Source organism: Canis lupus, chromosome 14 (assembly GCF_011100685.1).
Source record: "Canis lupus familiaris isolate Mischka breed German Shepherd chromosome 14, alternate assembly UU_Cfam_GSD_1.0, whole genome shotgun sequence".
NCBI classification, from domain to species: Eukaryota; Metazoa; Chordata; class Mammalia; order Carnivora; family Canidae; genus Canis; species Canis lupus.
The window spans coordinates 27,340,936-27,356,423 of NC_049235.1; the positions used below are offsets into that span (position 1 = coordinate 27,340,936).

General features: G+C 34.8%; 1 protein-coding gene across 2 annotated transcripts; it reads left to right on the plus strand.

Annotated features, from left to right (window-relative positions):
- The first annotated feature begins 567 nt into the window (after positions 1-567).
- LOC102157031 (uncharacterized LOC102725191 homolog) lies at positions 568-13,503 on the plus strand. Of its 2 annotated transcripts, XM_038556379.1 has the most exons (6): positions 568-711; positions 6,266-6,721; positions 8,880-8,964; positions 10,381-10,523; positions 11,322-11,401; positions 13,371-13,503. In XM_038556379.1, exons 1-6 carry the CDS (start codon positions 709-711, stop codon positions 13,390-13,392), a joined length of 789 nt encoding a protein of 262 aa, XP_038412307.1. In that variant the 5' UTR covers positions 568-708; the 3' UTR covers positions 13,393-13,503. The 2 variants fall into 2 exon arrangements, with proteins under 2 accessions (XP_038412307.1, XP_038412308.1); XM_038556380.1 differs by lacking the exon at positions 6,266-6,721.
- The last annotated feature ends 1,985 nt before the right edge of the window (positions 13,504-15,488 follow it).

Genomic DNA, 15,488 nt, shown 5'->3' on the forward strand with positions numbered 1-15,488 from the left:
TTAAGTCCAAGGGAATTAGAGAGTTGAAACAGCTTCTTGGGATGCCTGGGTGGCTCAGCAGTTGAGCATCTACCTTTGGCTCAGGTCATGATCCCGGGGTTCTGGGATCCAGTCCCACATCAGGCTCCCTGCAGCGAGCCTGCTCCTCCCTCTGCCTGTGTCTCTGCCTCTCTGTGTGTCTTTCATGAATAAATAAATAAAATTAAAAAAAAACCAGCTTCTCAAGCATGTTTGTATCAAGGGTCAAACTCATGTCGACTTATGAAACAGATGACTAAAAAATAACAAAAGCTGAATTGTCAAGACTTATTATTTAGTAAACTGTACTGGAGTGCGGTTAATTTCTCTCTCTCCCTCCTCTCAGTATCTAACTATTTGAGCTCCCAAGTATGCGGATTTTCTGACCTTTCAAAAAAGAGCAAGGGAGTTACTGCCTTGTTGCTAGGTTTTAGGTAACAATTAGAGGTCCTTTCACTCAATGATAGAGGTGCTTTCACTTTTTCTCCTACTCTGACTTGAGTCTTTCAGGAAATTAATTCCGTTTCTTAGCAACCCAGATGGGTCAAACTTAAATATAGTAGGGTTCTTTTGTAAAGCAAAGGCTAAATGTTTCCCTTATAAAACTGTTTGTTTAGACTTGCTAGGCTTTGCAGAAAAGATTTGCTGAGATATACTGCCCTAGAAATTTTACAAAAAGCTCAGTTTCAAATGGTGAGTGAAATTATTGATTTTCTAACGAATTCTCCTGCTTTTGTTTTATTTTGAATTGTTCTACTTTGTCAATTTGACTAGCTTTTTAGAATCTGTATTTTTATATGAGATAGATGAATTTATTTATGAAAGAGTAATATCTTTATGTATAATATTGTAAAAGGGAGATTATGAAAAATGTATTAAGAAGGAGAAAGTTGAGCACTTGGGTGGCTCAGTGGTTGAGCATCTACCTTAGGCTTGGGTCGTGATCCCGGGGTCCTGGGATTGAGTCACACATCAGCCTGTGTCTCTGCCTCTCTCTGTGTCGCTCATGAATAAATAAATAAAATCTTTTTATTTTTAGAAAAAAGGAGAAAGCCAAGCTGGAATAAAGTGCTGAATTTCTTTATAAACTTACAAATATGCAAAAAACAAAAAAAACCCTTACAAATATGCACGAACTTGTGGTTCACTGTGCTCTTAATAGCACACTGCTTTACGCTGCTTTTTCTTATATTGACAGCATTTAGGTATTGGGTATATAACCTATATTTCTTTAAATATCTATTACCCCAAATACTAATATTACAAAATTAGATATGTAGGCAAAAAAGCTTAAATTTGCATACATTTGCTAATCAAAGAAGTTTATTTCTTTTAACTAGCATATCATTAAAAACAGATAAAAATATTTTGTGACTCTCCAATTAAAAATATTTGAAGAATAAATTAAATGAAAGCTTGTATTTTATATTGCCACTTGTATATAGAAGCTCTCCATTATTTAGGAATAAATATGATTAGATATTTGGGGTTTTAGATACAGTTTTCGAAAACAGAATCTGTAATTTTCAGTTTTTGACAAACATAGAATACTTATCATTCCTCTTACTGAATCACATAAAATTTGCATTTTTGTAAGATTGGAAAATGGTTGAAAAATAGTATTTCACATTGCTCAATTTAAAATATGCTACATAGGATTTGTAAAGCTAGAAATCCTTGTCTCAACAATTTTATAATCTAATTCGGAGGCAGAGTTTGTAAATAATTCACTTTAATAGGTGCAAGGCAAAACGTATCTTCAGGCTCCATTGTTCTATTCAGAAGGAAGGAGGAATCCTGAAGGGGAAGCTGGGAACACTTCTACTGGAGATGGCATTTAAAAGGGTCCTTCAGATATAATAATTTCATAGGTGGAAAGTAACTGTGCTTACTAAATGCAGAATAACCTATTCTTTCATTTTCAATGAGACAACTTGGCCAAAATATAACTTCCATAATATCAACATTTACCACAAAACCTTGAACTGAATGAGAATATTGCTGGTTTATTTTTTTCCTAATTTCTAAACCACACATCTCATAACTTTGTATTTCTCTATGTTGCAGCTTTTACCATTTAAAGTAAGTATGATGAGATATCACCATCACAGACTTCAATCATTCAACTAGGTCACCAGGTGATTTCTTTCATCTGAGGTGGCTATGGACTCCGATGAAATATGCTAATACATGATTCATATACTATAAAAGCCTAATGTTACAGACATATTATTCAAATGAATAGCATGTAAGACTAAATTCATAATATAAGGACAAAATAAAGTATCACAAAAATTGGAGAGAATTTATTACCATTTAAAATATTAATTTAGTAAAAAAATTAAAAATTTAAAAAAAATAAAATAAAATATGACTTTGTTTCATTTTTTGTTAGTCAGGAATCCCCAAGACATAAACAGAGACAGGCACGTCTCAGTGTCAGCAAGGTACTGGTGAGCATGTCTATCTAGTCAAATAGAGATCTAGGCCAGTGTTACATTGTCCCACCACAGCCTCTTACTTTATGGCTAACTCTCTTACTGCCTTGATACTTGTTTTTATGTCAATTAGACTTCCAAGGTCTTGGCCTGGTTTTATTCTTCCGGTTTATGGCCCTCCTGGTGTCAATTTCTTTCCAGCTGTATGTCCTGGTGAGGTACTTCACTATCTCATTCACTGACATCCTCAACCTCAGTGTCCTTTCATTGCAACAAATTACAAAACCCCTGACCACATAGCCAGATTTCTGAGCCCTGCAGGAAGTAGGTATGTGCACAATTTTAGCCAAGACTGAGGCTTCAGTGCTCCTAGAAGTTTAAATATATATTTTTACAGAAATGTGTAGGATCATGGGTGAGACAAGACTGTTTATATATATATATATATATATATATATATATATATATAACAAAAAACAAGAAACAAAAAACAAAACAAACAAAAAAAAAAAACATGTACTAGAACAAATTAACTATCCACTATCTGTCAAGGACTTGATTTTCATCAATTCCTAGTGAGTCCAGAAGAATCCAGCATGAATACCAAACATGCAAAGTTATTAAATGACATGAAAAATAAACCAAACGAACTCAAATTTTTGTTCTAGTTCATTATCTTCCAGTAGATTACTGTTCACGCGAAGTCAAATATCACCTAATTGTGATTTGGTAAAAACAAAATCAGAATAAGGAGAATTAATCGTGTGGTTTTATATTAAATAGCCCCAGCTTATGAGATGCCATACATATTGATCTCTAAGTATTGAGGGATATGATAAGGGAAATAAAAATATCAAATGTGGGCCAGGGTACTCTTGTTTCCAAAAGATTAAAAAAAAATAAAAATATATATTTTTAGATTTATTTGAGAGAAAGAACACCTGAATGCCTCCAGATAAATGGAAGACGGAGAAGGAGAGGGAGAGAGAAATCCAAGAAGATTTCTCGCTGAGCACAGAGCCCACCAACATGGTGTTCCATCTCAGGACGCTGAGATCATGACCTGAGCCAAAATCAAGAGTCCCTCTAACTGACTGCACCACCTAGGTGCCCCTAAGAGATTATCCAAAGGGGGCTGCCAACCTGCAAGCTACCCTCTACACCTTCTTAAATGTATTTTACTTATGAACACTTTAAAATTCTATGCCAATATTCCTGCTGTAATACAAAAACATGGTATCAAAGTATTTTTTTAAAGATTTTATTTATTTATTCATGAGAGACACACAGAGAGAGGCAGAGACACAGGCAGAGGGAGAAGCAGGCTCCATGCAGGGAGTCAGACGTGGGACTCGATTCCAGGTGTCCAGGATCACACCCTGGGCCGAAGTTGGCGCTAAACCGCTGAGCCACCCGGGCTTCCCTCAAAGTATTTTTTTTAGTTTAACTTACTATCCTTTGAATTTTAGGCATTGCTCAGAGAATAGTAATTCCACATTTTTATTTCCACATAATTTGTTGATTAATGTGGTATTTTAATGATTAAATTTAATTCATTTTACCAGTAATTTTATGGAGATTGTAAGTGGCTTTCTATTCATCAGATTTGCTTTATTTTTACTGTACTATTTATCAAGAAGAGATAACATTTTTGAACACTTGGGGAATTTCAAATTTTCATAGTCAGATGATGAATGTCATTCTCTTTTTGGTCTCTATTCAGTTATTTTTTTATTGTAGTAAGAATACTTAACATGAGATCCAATGTATTTTTTAAATTGTTATTATAGACAATATATGTGAAGTGCTATTCCACTGCATTTCCCTCATCATAGTGATAATGAGCATCTTTTCATATACCTGTTTTCCATTGGCTTATATTCTTTAAGTATATTCAGTTTTTTAATCAAGTTCTTTTTGTTGTTGTTGTTGCTATTGAAGTGTAGGAGTTCCTTAAATATTTTGGATATTAATCCCTTATCAGAGAAATGGTTTGCAAATGTTTTCTCCCATTTTGTAGGTTGCCTTCACTGTTGATTGTGTCCTTTACTTGCATATTTCCCATTCCCTTGACTTTTTTGTTTTTTGGGTTTTTGTGTATGTGTGTTTTAGTTTTTTTAGTTTTTTTTTTGTTTTGTTTTGTTTTTTTGCATAAGTTAAGTAGACTCAATTAGGTAATAGCTATGGTCTTGTTCTATTTATTTTTCAGAAAAAAATTGTCTTTTGTGTATATTGAAATTTATCCAACCTGATTTAATGGTTAATTTGGTTTTTTTTCTCTAATTGAGACAAAATTTACATAATTTCACTAGTTACCATACTGACATGTACAACTTAGTGGTTTTTAGTATGTTCACAATCTTATGAAACCATTACGACTATCTAATTCCAGAACATGTCTATCTTCCCCCTGCTAAAATCTTGTACCTGTTGGTAGTCAATCCCAATTCTCTCTTCCCATATCCTATGGCAAAAATAAAAGATTTTTTATTTTAAATCACTGAGTTTGGGAGAGTTTGTAATATAACATTATTGCAGATAAGCTGACTTAACCACAGGTCTATAATTACAATTATGTAATGTATCTATATTTTGTTTAAATCTATTTATCATTATGATCTTTTTCCATAAACTATTCTTCCTTTTATTTTTTCATAGTTTTATTTATTTACTCATGAGGCACACAGAGAGAGAAAGAGGCAGAGAGATAGGCAGAGGGAGAAGCAGGCTCCAGGCAGGAAGCCCGATGTGAGACTCGATCCTCGGACTCCAGGATCACGCCCTGAGCCAAAGGCAGGCACTCAACCACTGAGCCACCCAGGTGTCCCTATTCTTCCTTTTATATTTCTTATCTTGGTTAAATAATTTTGTATTAGCACCAATGCATTAAAACTTCTTGATGTGCCACGAATGACTTTTGCTAATATAGCCCAAAAAATTTTTCTGGCTTTATATATCATAGTATTTCCACTGTCTCCTCACATACATAGGCTACATGCCAACCACATTGTACTTCCTTTTCTCTCAATGAGCCAGTCATTTAAAAAAAATTTATATTAGAATTTGAAAAGCAATTCATTATTTTATTATACAAGATATTGTATAATAAAAGCATTTTCTAGTAACATTTTGACAAATACATTAAATCCTAGAAATATGCCAACGATTTCCTTGCCACTGGTCAGCAAAAAGCAAATCCACGATTCTTATCCACAGATTCCAGTGGCAAAAGCTATGATTCACTTGTGGTGGTTTAGGTGACCATAGGTATCCTAGAAATAGCTTTTAATAAATTCTACACACCTTTTGTGCCTTGGTGAAATGTTGTTTACTTCCTTAGCAGCCTGGAACATTTTTACTTATCCTTCAAGATTGGTCCAAATGACTTTTCTTGTGACATCACTTCTGTTTTCCTGATAGAGTTAGCCCATCACTCTCCCTGCTTCTCACAGCACTATTGTAATATCTATCACATTATACAGGGTTTTTTGTTTGTTTGTTTTTGTTTTTTTTTTTTCTTTCATGTCTTTCTCCCAAGTAGCCCCTCATTACTTAAGGACATTGGTTTCACGTTAATTATCTTTGAATTCCTAGTCCCCTAGCATAGTGACTGCTGGGACCAGGGTGCTGAATAGATGCTTGTAGCAGCCATGATGCTTCCCTCCCATTCCACACACATGCACCCATCATTTCTGAGCTTTGTTTTCCTGATTCATAAATCTTTCAGGGATTACATTGGCCTGAAGAAAAAATATCCAATCTATCATTGCTATAGTGGCAAATCACACCAACTGGCATGTCTGTTGCAGATTGCTACATGTGAAAACACTCTCAGCCCAATGTATCTGGATTCCCAGAAAGGCAACAGAAGCAGATATGTCACAAAAGCATGCAGCATCCCATACAAGACTTCAATTCCAAATGGAAAAAAAGAAGTCCTACAGCCACCACAATGTAAAATGGAAGTCAACGCATGGGAAATAAAGCCTCCTGATTTCAGTTATAAACTGTATAAATCTTTGAGATTTCCAGAAAAATCATCAAGGACTAGTAAGGAAGAACAAGGGAGGGGGAAAAAAAGTAATTTTCCAGAAACAATGCTTCACCTGCCCAACATAAGGAATCATTCCAAGAAGGTCAAATCCCCTCCTTTTATAACTACATTCCCACATCTGGATTCACATAAAGCAAAGTTAATGTTTGTGAAGAGTGGAAAATATCCAAATGGTGTATACCTCAATCCAAAACCACATGATTTTCGACAGGTACAGAAGTGTGTTTGACTCAAAATAACATAAAACAGATAAGGAAAAAAATATATTATTTTTATTCATTTCTTAAGTGTGACTATTACATGGGCAAAAAAGGTATGTGCATATAATATGTATAAATCTACATCTTTATTTCCGATGGAACACTATAGTTCAGATTTAGCAACAAATGACAGAGGAGAAAGGTAAGATCTTGGTTGATGTTTCAGCTGATGTTGATGATACAGTTTTCTCTGTCAGGTGGAATGAATGACTCTGGGATGGACTTTCTTAGTTTTTAGAACAGTTGGAACTTACATGTGATTGGGAAACAGACTTCAATTGCCAGTTTACAATCTAAAAAGTAATAAAATCAATTCATAGAATGAACAGATAAATAAATAAAAATTCATTATTTTTATTGACAAAGGGGGCATTATATTACTTTAACGAGTCTTTCTAATGATGAATAATTTAAACAATATGTGAGCAAGACTTAGATTGATAATTTAAAATAGCGGTGAGGAGTATATATTTAAGGAAATGCAAATGAGGTCAAAATATAATTCCTCTAGAAACTGAATGTATCCTCTACTTAGGCCTATAATTTAATACATAAATAGGACTCTTGCTCAGTAATGAGGAAAGCAATAGGACTGATAATACAAAAAAAAAGCTATAAAAAGAATAAATTTTTTCTTGGAAAATATAAGAAAGCAGTTAGGAATGTGGCCTCTGGGATTAGATTATCTCTCCTTGTCCTCTTATTTCTAATAATTTTGGACAAATTATTAAGTCTCTTATTTATAACATGAAATAACACTACTTCATATTTAATATGGTTCTTTTAACTAATGAAGGAGATGATTATTTACAAAGTACTTACAACAGGATCTGGGATACTGAGGTATTCAATGAGTGTTAACTCTTAGGAGGTCTTAGGATAAAAGCTACAAAATTCAAGAAGCCTTGATCCATAAACTTCTTTACTCATTTAGGGCATCCAAACCCTTCTATTTTCAGTAAATGAAGTATATTACCTTTTGGAGACAAGAGAGAGTCAATTAAATAGCATATGTCATTGGTTTATTCAAGAATTTCTCTAGTTACAGTTACAATTACAAAACTTAAGTGAGTAAAGTTCAAGGAATGGGGGATATTTTAATTTTAGCTGAATTAATTTGTGTTTATGAGAAAGTGTATTGGAGACAGTGCAATATAAATTGTGCAACCACCAGATGTCAGTATAATTTTTTAAATGAACGGGGTTCTACATTTTATTTGATTAAATAGTGATAAATCTTGTGTTGGAGTTTCCTTTGGGACTTTTAATATTTTGCTGTTTGCTTCAGCAGGATTTAGAATCACTCACAAAGAAGAGGACTGTCTAACCTCTGCCTGAGTTCATCCTTTTGTGCCACATTGATTCAGCTTTCAAGGAGAAACATTTGTGATTTTTTAAGATTAGTTTCTGGAAGTGTACAAATTCTATTTCAGTTCATATAAATTAGTTCATTTAAGTCATCTAGGGATGCCTGGGTGGCTCAGCGGTTGAGCATCTGCCTTTGGCTCAGGACTCCGGGATCGAGTTCCGCATCACGCTCCCTGCATGGAGTCTGCTTCTCCCTCTGCCTGTGTCTCTGCCTCTCTCTCTGGCTCTCTCACGATTAATAAATAAAATCTTTAAAAAAAATTTAAGCCATCTAAAAAAAAATTAAGCCATCTAAAAAAAGCACTTTGTGGTATAGCTTACTGAAAACAGTCAATTCTATGCCAGTCTCAGTAAGTTATTTTAGCTTTGTGAAATATTTTTATGTCCTTGAAATAAACTCAGCTCCAGAAACATAACATGTAACCCTATTTCATTTGAAAATAAATGCAAATTTTGAATGGATTCTTTTAGTTTCATGCTGTTAAAAATATTATGTCATTTATTCACACTAGGATATTTGAAGTACTCTATTCCACTATAAAATGAATTGGTTATACAGTATCTTGAATTAGATTATTCTTTCAAAGTTTAATTTGCAAGTTGTAAATGCTATAACAAAATCATCACAATTGCATTTTGCCAGTGAAATAAACAATACTTGTAAAAATCACATCACAAATACAATGTCAGTAGTAAACAATACTTATTAGTAATAGTAAAATCTTCTCTTTACATATCTAGTACCAACGTAATTTACCAAACTTCGTGACAGCTTGTGAAAGGGATCCTTTTGGATTAAAATTTAAGTCCAAACACTTAAGTACAGGTAAGTCATTATAAAGTTATGAATATAACAAAAAATAAACTTTCTGCATTATCTTAATAGTAATACTTAGGGTTAGCTCAGTCAGTTGGGCCTCACACTCTTGATTTCAGCTCATGTCATGATCTCAGGGTTGTGGAATAGAGCCCCATGTTGGGCTCTGTGCTCAGTGCAGAGTCTGCATGAGATTCTCTTTTCTTCTCTCTCTGTCCCTCCCTTCACTTGTGCTTTCTCTCTAAATAAATACATACATACATACATACATACATACATAATCTTTAAAAAACAGTGATACTTGTAAAAACAAACAACTAAAATGATTTTTTTAACTTATCATCTTTACTAATATGGTAAATTTTTTAAATGCCCAGTTAATTAATGGGAACAATCCACTTGCTTCATTATCTACAATTTTTAAATATTATTGGAGATTGAGTTTTTAACTCAAAGTGTTCTGTATAGAAAATCAATAGAATAAATGCTTAAGAGTATAGACCAGGAAGCAAACTGTCCCAAATTACCTAAACTATCTCTTGGTCTATCCATCTGTAGGTGGGAATGATAATAATTGAATCTATATCATAGAATTATTGTGAGCATTAAATACATTATACATATGTACATCACTTTGTTAATAATGTATATATAGCACATGTTACCTGGTACGTGGAAATACACACACACACACACAATTATTATCATGGTGCTATTTGAACAGTGTTTGTCCAGGGTTAACTTTGAATTATCTAGCATTCCTTATTTTGACAAGGATAATAATACATGCATACATGCATTCTATATTTACATATTATAATTTTATATCAATTATAAACAAAAAAATAAGATATTAATAGTGATTGTCCCTGAGTAATAGGGTAATGGTTGAATTTTACTTTCTTCTTTTAAAAATGACAATCAAGTATTTTATAATTACAAAATTAAATTAATTTGTTTGTAAGTAATATACACATTTTAGCACGGGTCATATTGGCAAAAACCTTGTCTATGTGTGTAATTAAAATGGGACATGTCAACTTTTCTTATGTGTACTATGTGTAAGTAACTGTGGAAAAAAATATCATGGATACTTTATAAGATCCAGTCTCCGATCTCAAGAAATGTGTAAGTAAAATTTAAGGTAGAAGGCAAAATATGCCAGTCAAGTCACAAAATACTACTGAGAAGTTTAAAAAGAAATTTCCAGGGAAATAAAAGGTAGGATTTGAATTGAAGTTTGAAGGTTGACATTAATTCCAGTAGAAATGGTGGGCAAGATAAGGAAAATTTTATTTGGATTTGCATTATAAATTGTCATCAATGTATCTATCTTGGGCCCTAATCCCCAAGTATATTCTGAGAAATATCATGAACAAAGACCCATATAATTTCTAAGTTTCTCCTTTGTCTCCATATCTGTAGTACATGGGCACCACTCACCGAAAGATGATAAACAGAAGAACAATACAGAAAGATTCATCACCTACAAGCCTCATGAATGCACCTGGGATTCAAAGCTAATTTTACTAAAAGCCCCGTGGCCTATTAAATCCGCTTCATACACAGTAAGCTTGACTTTCTCTTCCTCAGCTGTTGGGAAATGTCTCCAACACTGTCATTTTTTTTAAAGGTTTATGAATCTTTTTTTTTTTAAGATTTTATTTATTTATTCTTGAGAGACACAGAGAGAGAGAGAGAGAGGCAGAGATACAGGCAGAGGGAGAAGCAGGCTCCCCACAAGGAGCCTGATGTGGGACTCCATCCAGCATCCTGAGATCATGCCCTGGGCCAAAGGCAGATGCTCAACCACTAAGCCACCCAGGGGTCCCTCCAACACTGTTATTAATGATTGCTTTAATGCAGGAGTTTTTAATTTGTTGTTAGCATAAATAGGGAAAGATATTATCTCTAAAAGTAGAGCAGAAAGATCTCTGTTTTTTCTTAAAAATGCAAACAGTGAATTATCCAGAATTTTGGATTTTCTTTTATTATTACAAAGATAGTTGGTATGGTGGATTGAAGCCTGAATAGTGTGAAGAATTTTCCCCAAAATTTACTCTCACCCCATTTGGAGCAGCCCATTGAGTGAACTGCATTCAGGAAGAAGACCTGACAAGAAGACTTTGTCATACCCTCATCAAAAGATTTTGAGAAAACACCCTTTACCATGGCTCAAATTCTACCCTGGATAAGTAAGGCTCCTTTGTATCCCTGTATGTTCAAAAACAGCAAGATGTGCATTTGGCATATGGAACAAGTTTTTAAAGTAAAGATTATTAAATAGCAATTTTAAAAAGACAAACAACAATTAAAGTCAGTACATGTCTGCTTTTGCTAACTTCCTTTGTGTTATCTTCCTTAAGAGACACAGAAGGCGGCGAGATGTGTACAGTGCATTTATGGATCGTGTGGAAGAAAAGTTTACCCAAACATGCAAGAACAGGTGGGCAGATCCTTCAAGATTTGTTGTTATTATTAATTTGTTAGAGTTGGTACTCAAATGACTTTTTTCAATAATGTGTACTTTATCCTATAGAAGCTCCATCATAAGAATTGTAAATGAAGTATATGCATGATGCTTAAATCATTTTAAGTGGAGTCCGAGAGAATCCAGTCCTTTGATCAGATAAATTATTATTTCTCTGAGATTCAATGGAATTTTGGAAAACTACCAGTGACTTTATCACAATTCCAGGTTTTGCCCAGATCCCCTCAGACTTCATCATTCTAGAACACATGCCAACCTGCCAAGAGTCAGCATCTGTATGTCCTTGCCCAGGGCTATCTGTGGCTGCTGGAGCTGCCCACAGCTAGCCAGAAGTGCTGGGGGTCACATCTCCCAGCAGCAGCCCTCAAGTAATAAGGGGGGTGACTGTTCTGCACTGCTGCTCCCCAGAAATCCCCCAGGGGGCCAAACTCCAGTTGTCCAGTAGTGACTTGCAATTTGTTGACTTCCTTCCTGTCTCACTTGGTCACATGCTTACCTTGTCACTATTTTACCTTCACTTGGGGACCCCCTATGTTTTCACTAGAATCCTTGCCAAGTACTGCTTGTGGGAAAGCCTAAACTATGACACCAGAAGGCAGTTAGTATAGTGACCTTAGAAGGCAGAAAGCCTGGCTTTGAATCTCAGCCTGGCCACGTGATCTTGGGCAGATTACTCAATCACACTCTTCCTCAGTTCTTCAGCTGTAAAATGGGAATAATATGCACTGTCCTTAGATTCAGACAAGGTGGAGGCATCTGAGTTAATTAATAGCTTTTCTTACCTCTCTTTATGTGCTTGTCAATGGTCTGTGGGAAGGGGGGGCATATTAACATAGTGAATAGAGTTTGAGTTTTGGATTCGGTCAAAATGGCTTCAAATCTTAACCAAATCACCTATAAACATAATCTTGAATGATTTGCTTACAATTTCTGAATCAATCTTTCTTAGATTTTAAGAGAGCTAATTGAAAGGGTATTATATATAAGCTGCTGGTAAAATCTCTCATATCTTCTGGATTGATTTATCATTGATTATTATTGTTAATGATAATATAGAGATAGGGCTATGTATAACCATAGAAAGTTACTTAATGACTATGGCTCAGTTTTCTCATCTGTAAAATGACAATAATAATTAACATCCATTTCATTGAGTTGTTGAGAGAAGTCAAAACTTTGTAAAACACGTGGGACATAGCACTGACAGTGATTACTAGATTACTAGGTGTTTTAGAAATAAAAATTTAAAAACTCTACATCTTGGGGTGCCTGGGTGGCTCAGTGGTTGAGCTTCGGCCTTCAGCTCGGGTCATGATCCTGGGACTGAGTCCTGCATCAGGCTCCCCAGAGGGAGCCTGCTTCTCCCTTTGCCTATGTCTCTGCCACTCTGTGTGTCTCTCATGAATGAATGAATGAATAAATCTTAAAACAAAACAATACAAAAAAAAATCTCTACATCTTACATCTACAAAAAAGGTATCTAGGGACTAGTCAAGTCAAAAATTGACTGAAAATAAAGAGAAGAAAAGAGGGCTGGGGGGTGGGAAGAGGAGAGAGAGAGAGAGAGAGGCTCTGCTTATGGCCTTATGTAATGAGGGGAACCAGAGAGTCAATAGTCAGTAGACAGCTATCTGAGAGGAACAGACTAGAGATGAATATGTAAAGAGGAGATCGGTGTCCAGTAAACTGGACAAAATGGGAAAAAAATTATTTTATGTTGCAAGTGCTTGGTATGAATGACATAGGTTGTAGACTTATTCTTACAAAGTTTACAAAGTGATTGTTTCAAATTGCAAAGACCCTGCTGTGCAGCGAAGTGGTGATCACCACAGCAATAGCAGGGGCTTCTCCTAGATAGATGATTTGTACTTGAGCTTAGTAATTAGGGGTTCCATCCTAATTGCTATCTTATAACCAAACACAGGCTCCAGTCACAAAGAAAATGACAGGGCAGTCCATCACCAAGTTACTTAAATGGATTGCAGAAAATCACAGACTCTTGCTGACTGCAGCATTATGAATTAAGGGCCTCCAGCCTCCTCCAGAACCTCACCCTTCCGAGCTGCTCCCACTGGGAAGTATCTTTGCTTAACTTCAAGAGTAAACCTAAATTAATATCAGGCTTCTCAAAATAAAAATATTTTAATCTGAAATCATAGTTTCCTCTTATTTTGTTCCTTTAAAAAATATTTGATATACTTAGCAAATTGAACCTTGTGATAGTTCAAGCAAAATGGCTTTATTATTCTCAAACATGACGTTCAAGTGTGCTGTGTTAGATCTTTCTCTCCTAAGTTTGAGAGCATCTTTGGGAGATCCCACAGCTTTTCAATCATTTCATTTATACCAGCAACGTCATTTCTGTAATTTCAATTCACACTCACCCATGAAAAAGCTCAGGCTAGGATAAAAAGCATATATGATTCTTACCTCTACCATCCATAAAGAAATCAATTTGTGTGGTTTGTAGATTCAAATGTGAGAGGAAAATAATACTTCTAAATAAATTCAGGAAAATAGATGATATCTTAAACAGGACCCAAAAAAGGGAATATCCATATAGAAAAAAATTTATAAAAATTTTCTATGTATTAAAACTCTAAACTTTCATTCACCAAAAGACACAATTTGGGAGTGAAAAGCCAGCCACAGAACTCATGCAAATAAATATGAAATAGACAAGCAACTCAAGAAAAAATAATGGGAGTTTCACAGAAGAGACTATCCAAATGACCAAACTTACAAAAATGTGCTCATCTTCTGAGTTGTCAGGAAAATGCATCAGAAACACAGTGGAATACCATTGTACACCTACCAGAGGAGCTCAAATGAAAAAGAAAAGATGAAGCATTGGGAAAGATATGAAGCAACTAGACTCCTCTATACTTCTTGAGGAAAGTAGATTGAGATGAATACCTTGGAAAACTATTAGGCAGTATATTCTAAGGTTGAATGTGTATATAACATATGAAACAACATTTCATTCCTAGTATATTTACCTAAGACATATACACAGTATATACACACGCACTATTAGATATGTACAGGAGTATTCATAGCAAAATTATTGTTATAATCCTCAAACTATAAACAAGCCTAATGCCAATAGGTAGTAAAATGGATATAGTGTGATCTATTTACCCAATGGATTATCATATGGCAAAGAAAATTGCAACTACATGGATGAGTCTCACAAATATACTAATGAGAAAAAAAAGAGAGTACAGATACATTATATCCAATACATATTACATAGTATACCTATTATATAGTGTATATATGATAGATATTTATTATATGGTGTGTGTGTATATATATATATTACAGATAGTTATTCCATTTGATAGAAGAAAACACTTGTCTGTGCAAGAAATCAAAGAGTTGGTGTCCTTTGGTTTGAAGGGAAGGAGTACAATGAGGAGTTTCCAGGTCCTGGAAATGTAGTAAGTCTTGACCAGGTGGTAGTAATGCAGATGCATTCCCTTTGTGATATTTCATAGAAACATAATTTAATATAGGCACACTATGCTTCATAGAGGTAAAACTTTAATGAAAAATTAAAAACTGGAAGTTTTCTTGTAATTGCCTTACATTTCATAAATAAATAAGTAAAAAGGCCTCATCTGTTCTAAATTAAAACTTTAATCTAAAAACTTCTGCTCTCCTCAACAAAAGTTCCCCCTGCGGCTCCAGGGTTCACAGGAAGGAAAGAAACATTGTCTCCTTTTTTTCTCTCTCTACATCTTCTTCCCATGACCCTCCATTGCTTCTTTGTCTGCCTTTTATCTCCAAAGTGCTGGTGCCTAAAGGAGAAGCAGGAGAAGCAAAGAGGGGGAACAGGGACCAAAACATCAGGTAGAAAAGATCGCCATAATCAGACAAGGCCATTGCCTGTGTGGCAGATGGCCGAACAGGGACTTGCTTGTGAAGTTCATTTTGTTCATCCCTCTTTGTCCTGCCCAGGGATCTCATTCTGCACAGTCCTTTAGTGAAGACTAATGTCCAGTCTCCCTCCCTCAGCAGTCTGTCCTACTGCCTCTCA

Excerpts from the sequence above, each read along its gene's own strand:
- LOC102157031 (XM_038556379.1), top strand. Across the intron at positions 6,722-8,879 it reads AACCACATGATTTTCGACAG|TACCAACGTAATTTACCAAA; the intron begins GTACAGAAGTGT and ends TTACATATCTAG. Across the intron at positions 11,402-13,370 it reads ACCCAAACATGCAAGAACAG|GCTCCAGTCACAAAGAAAAT; the intron begins GTGGGCAGATCC and ends AACCAAACACAG.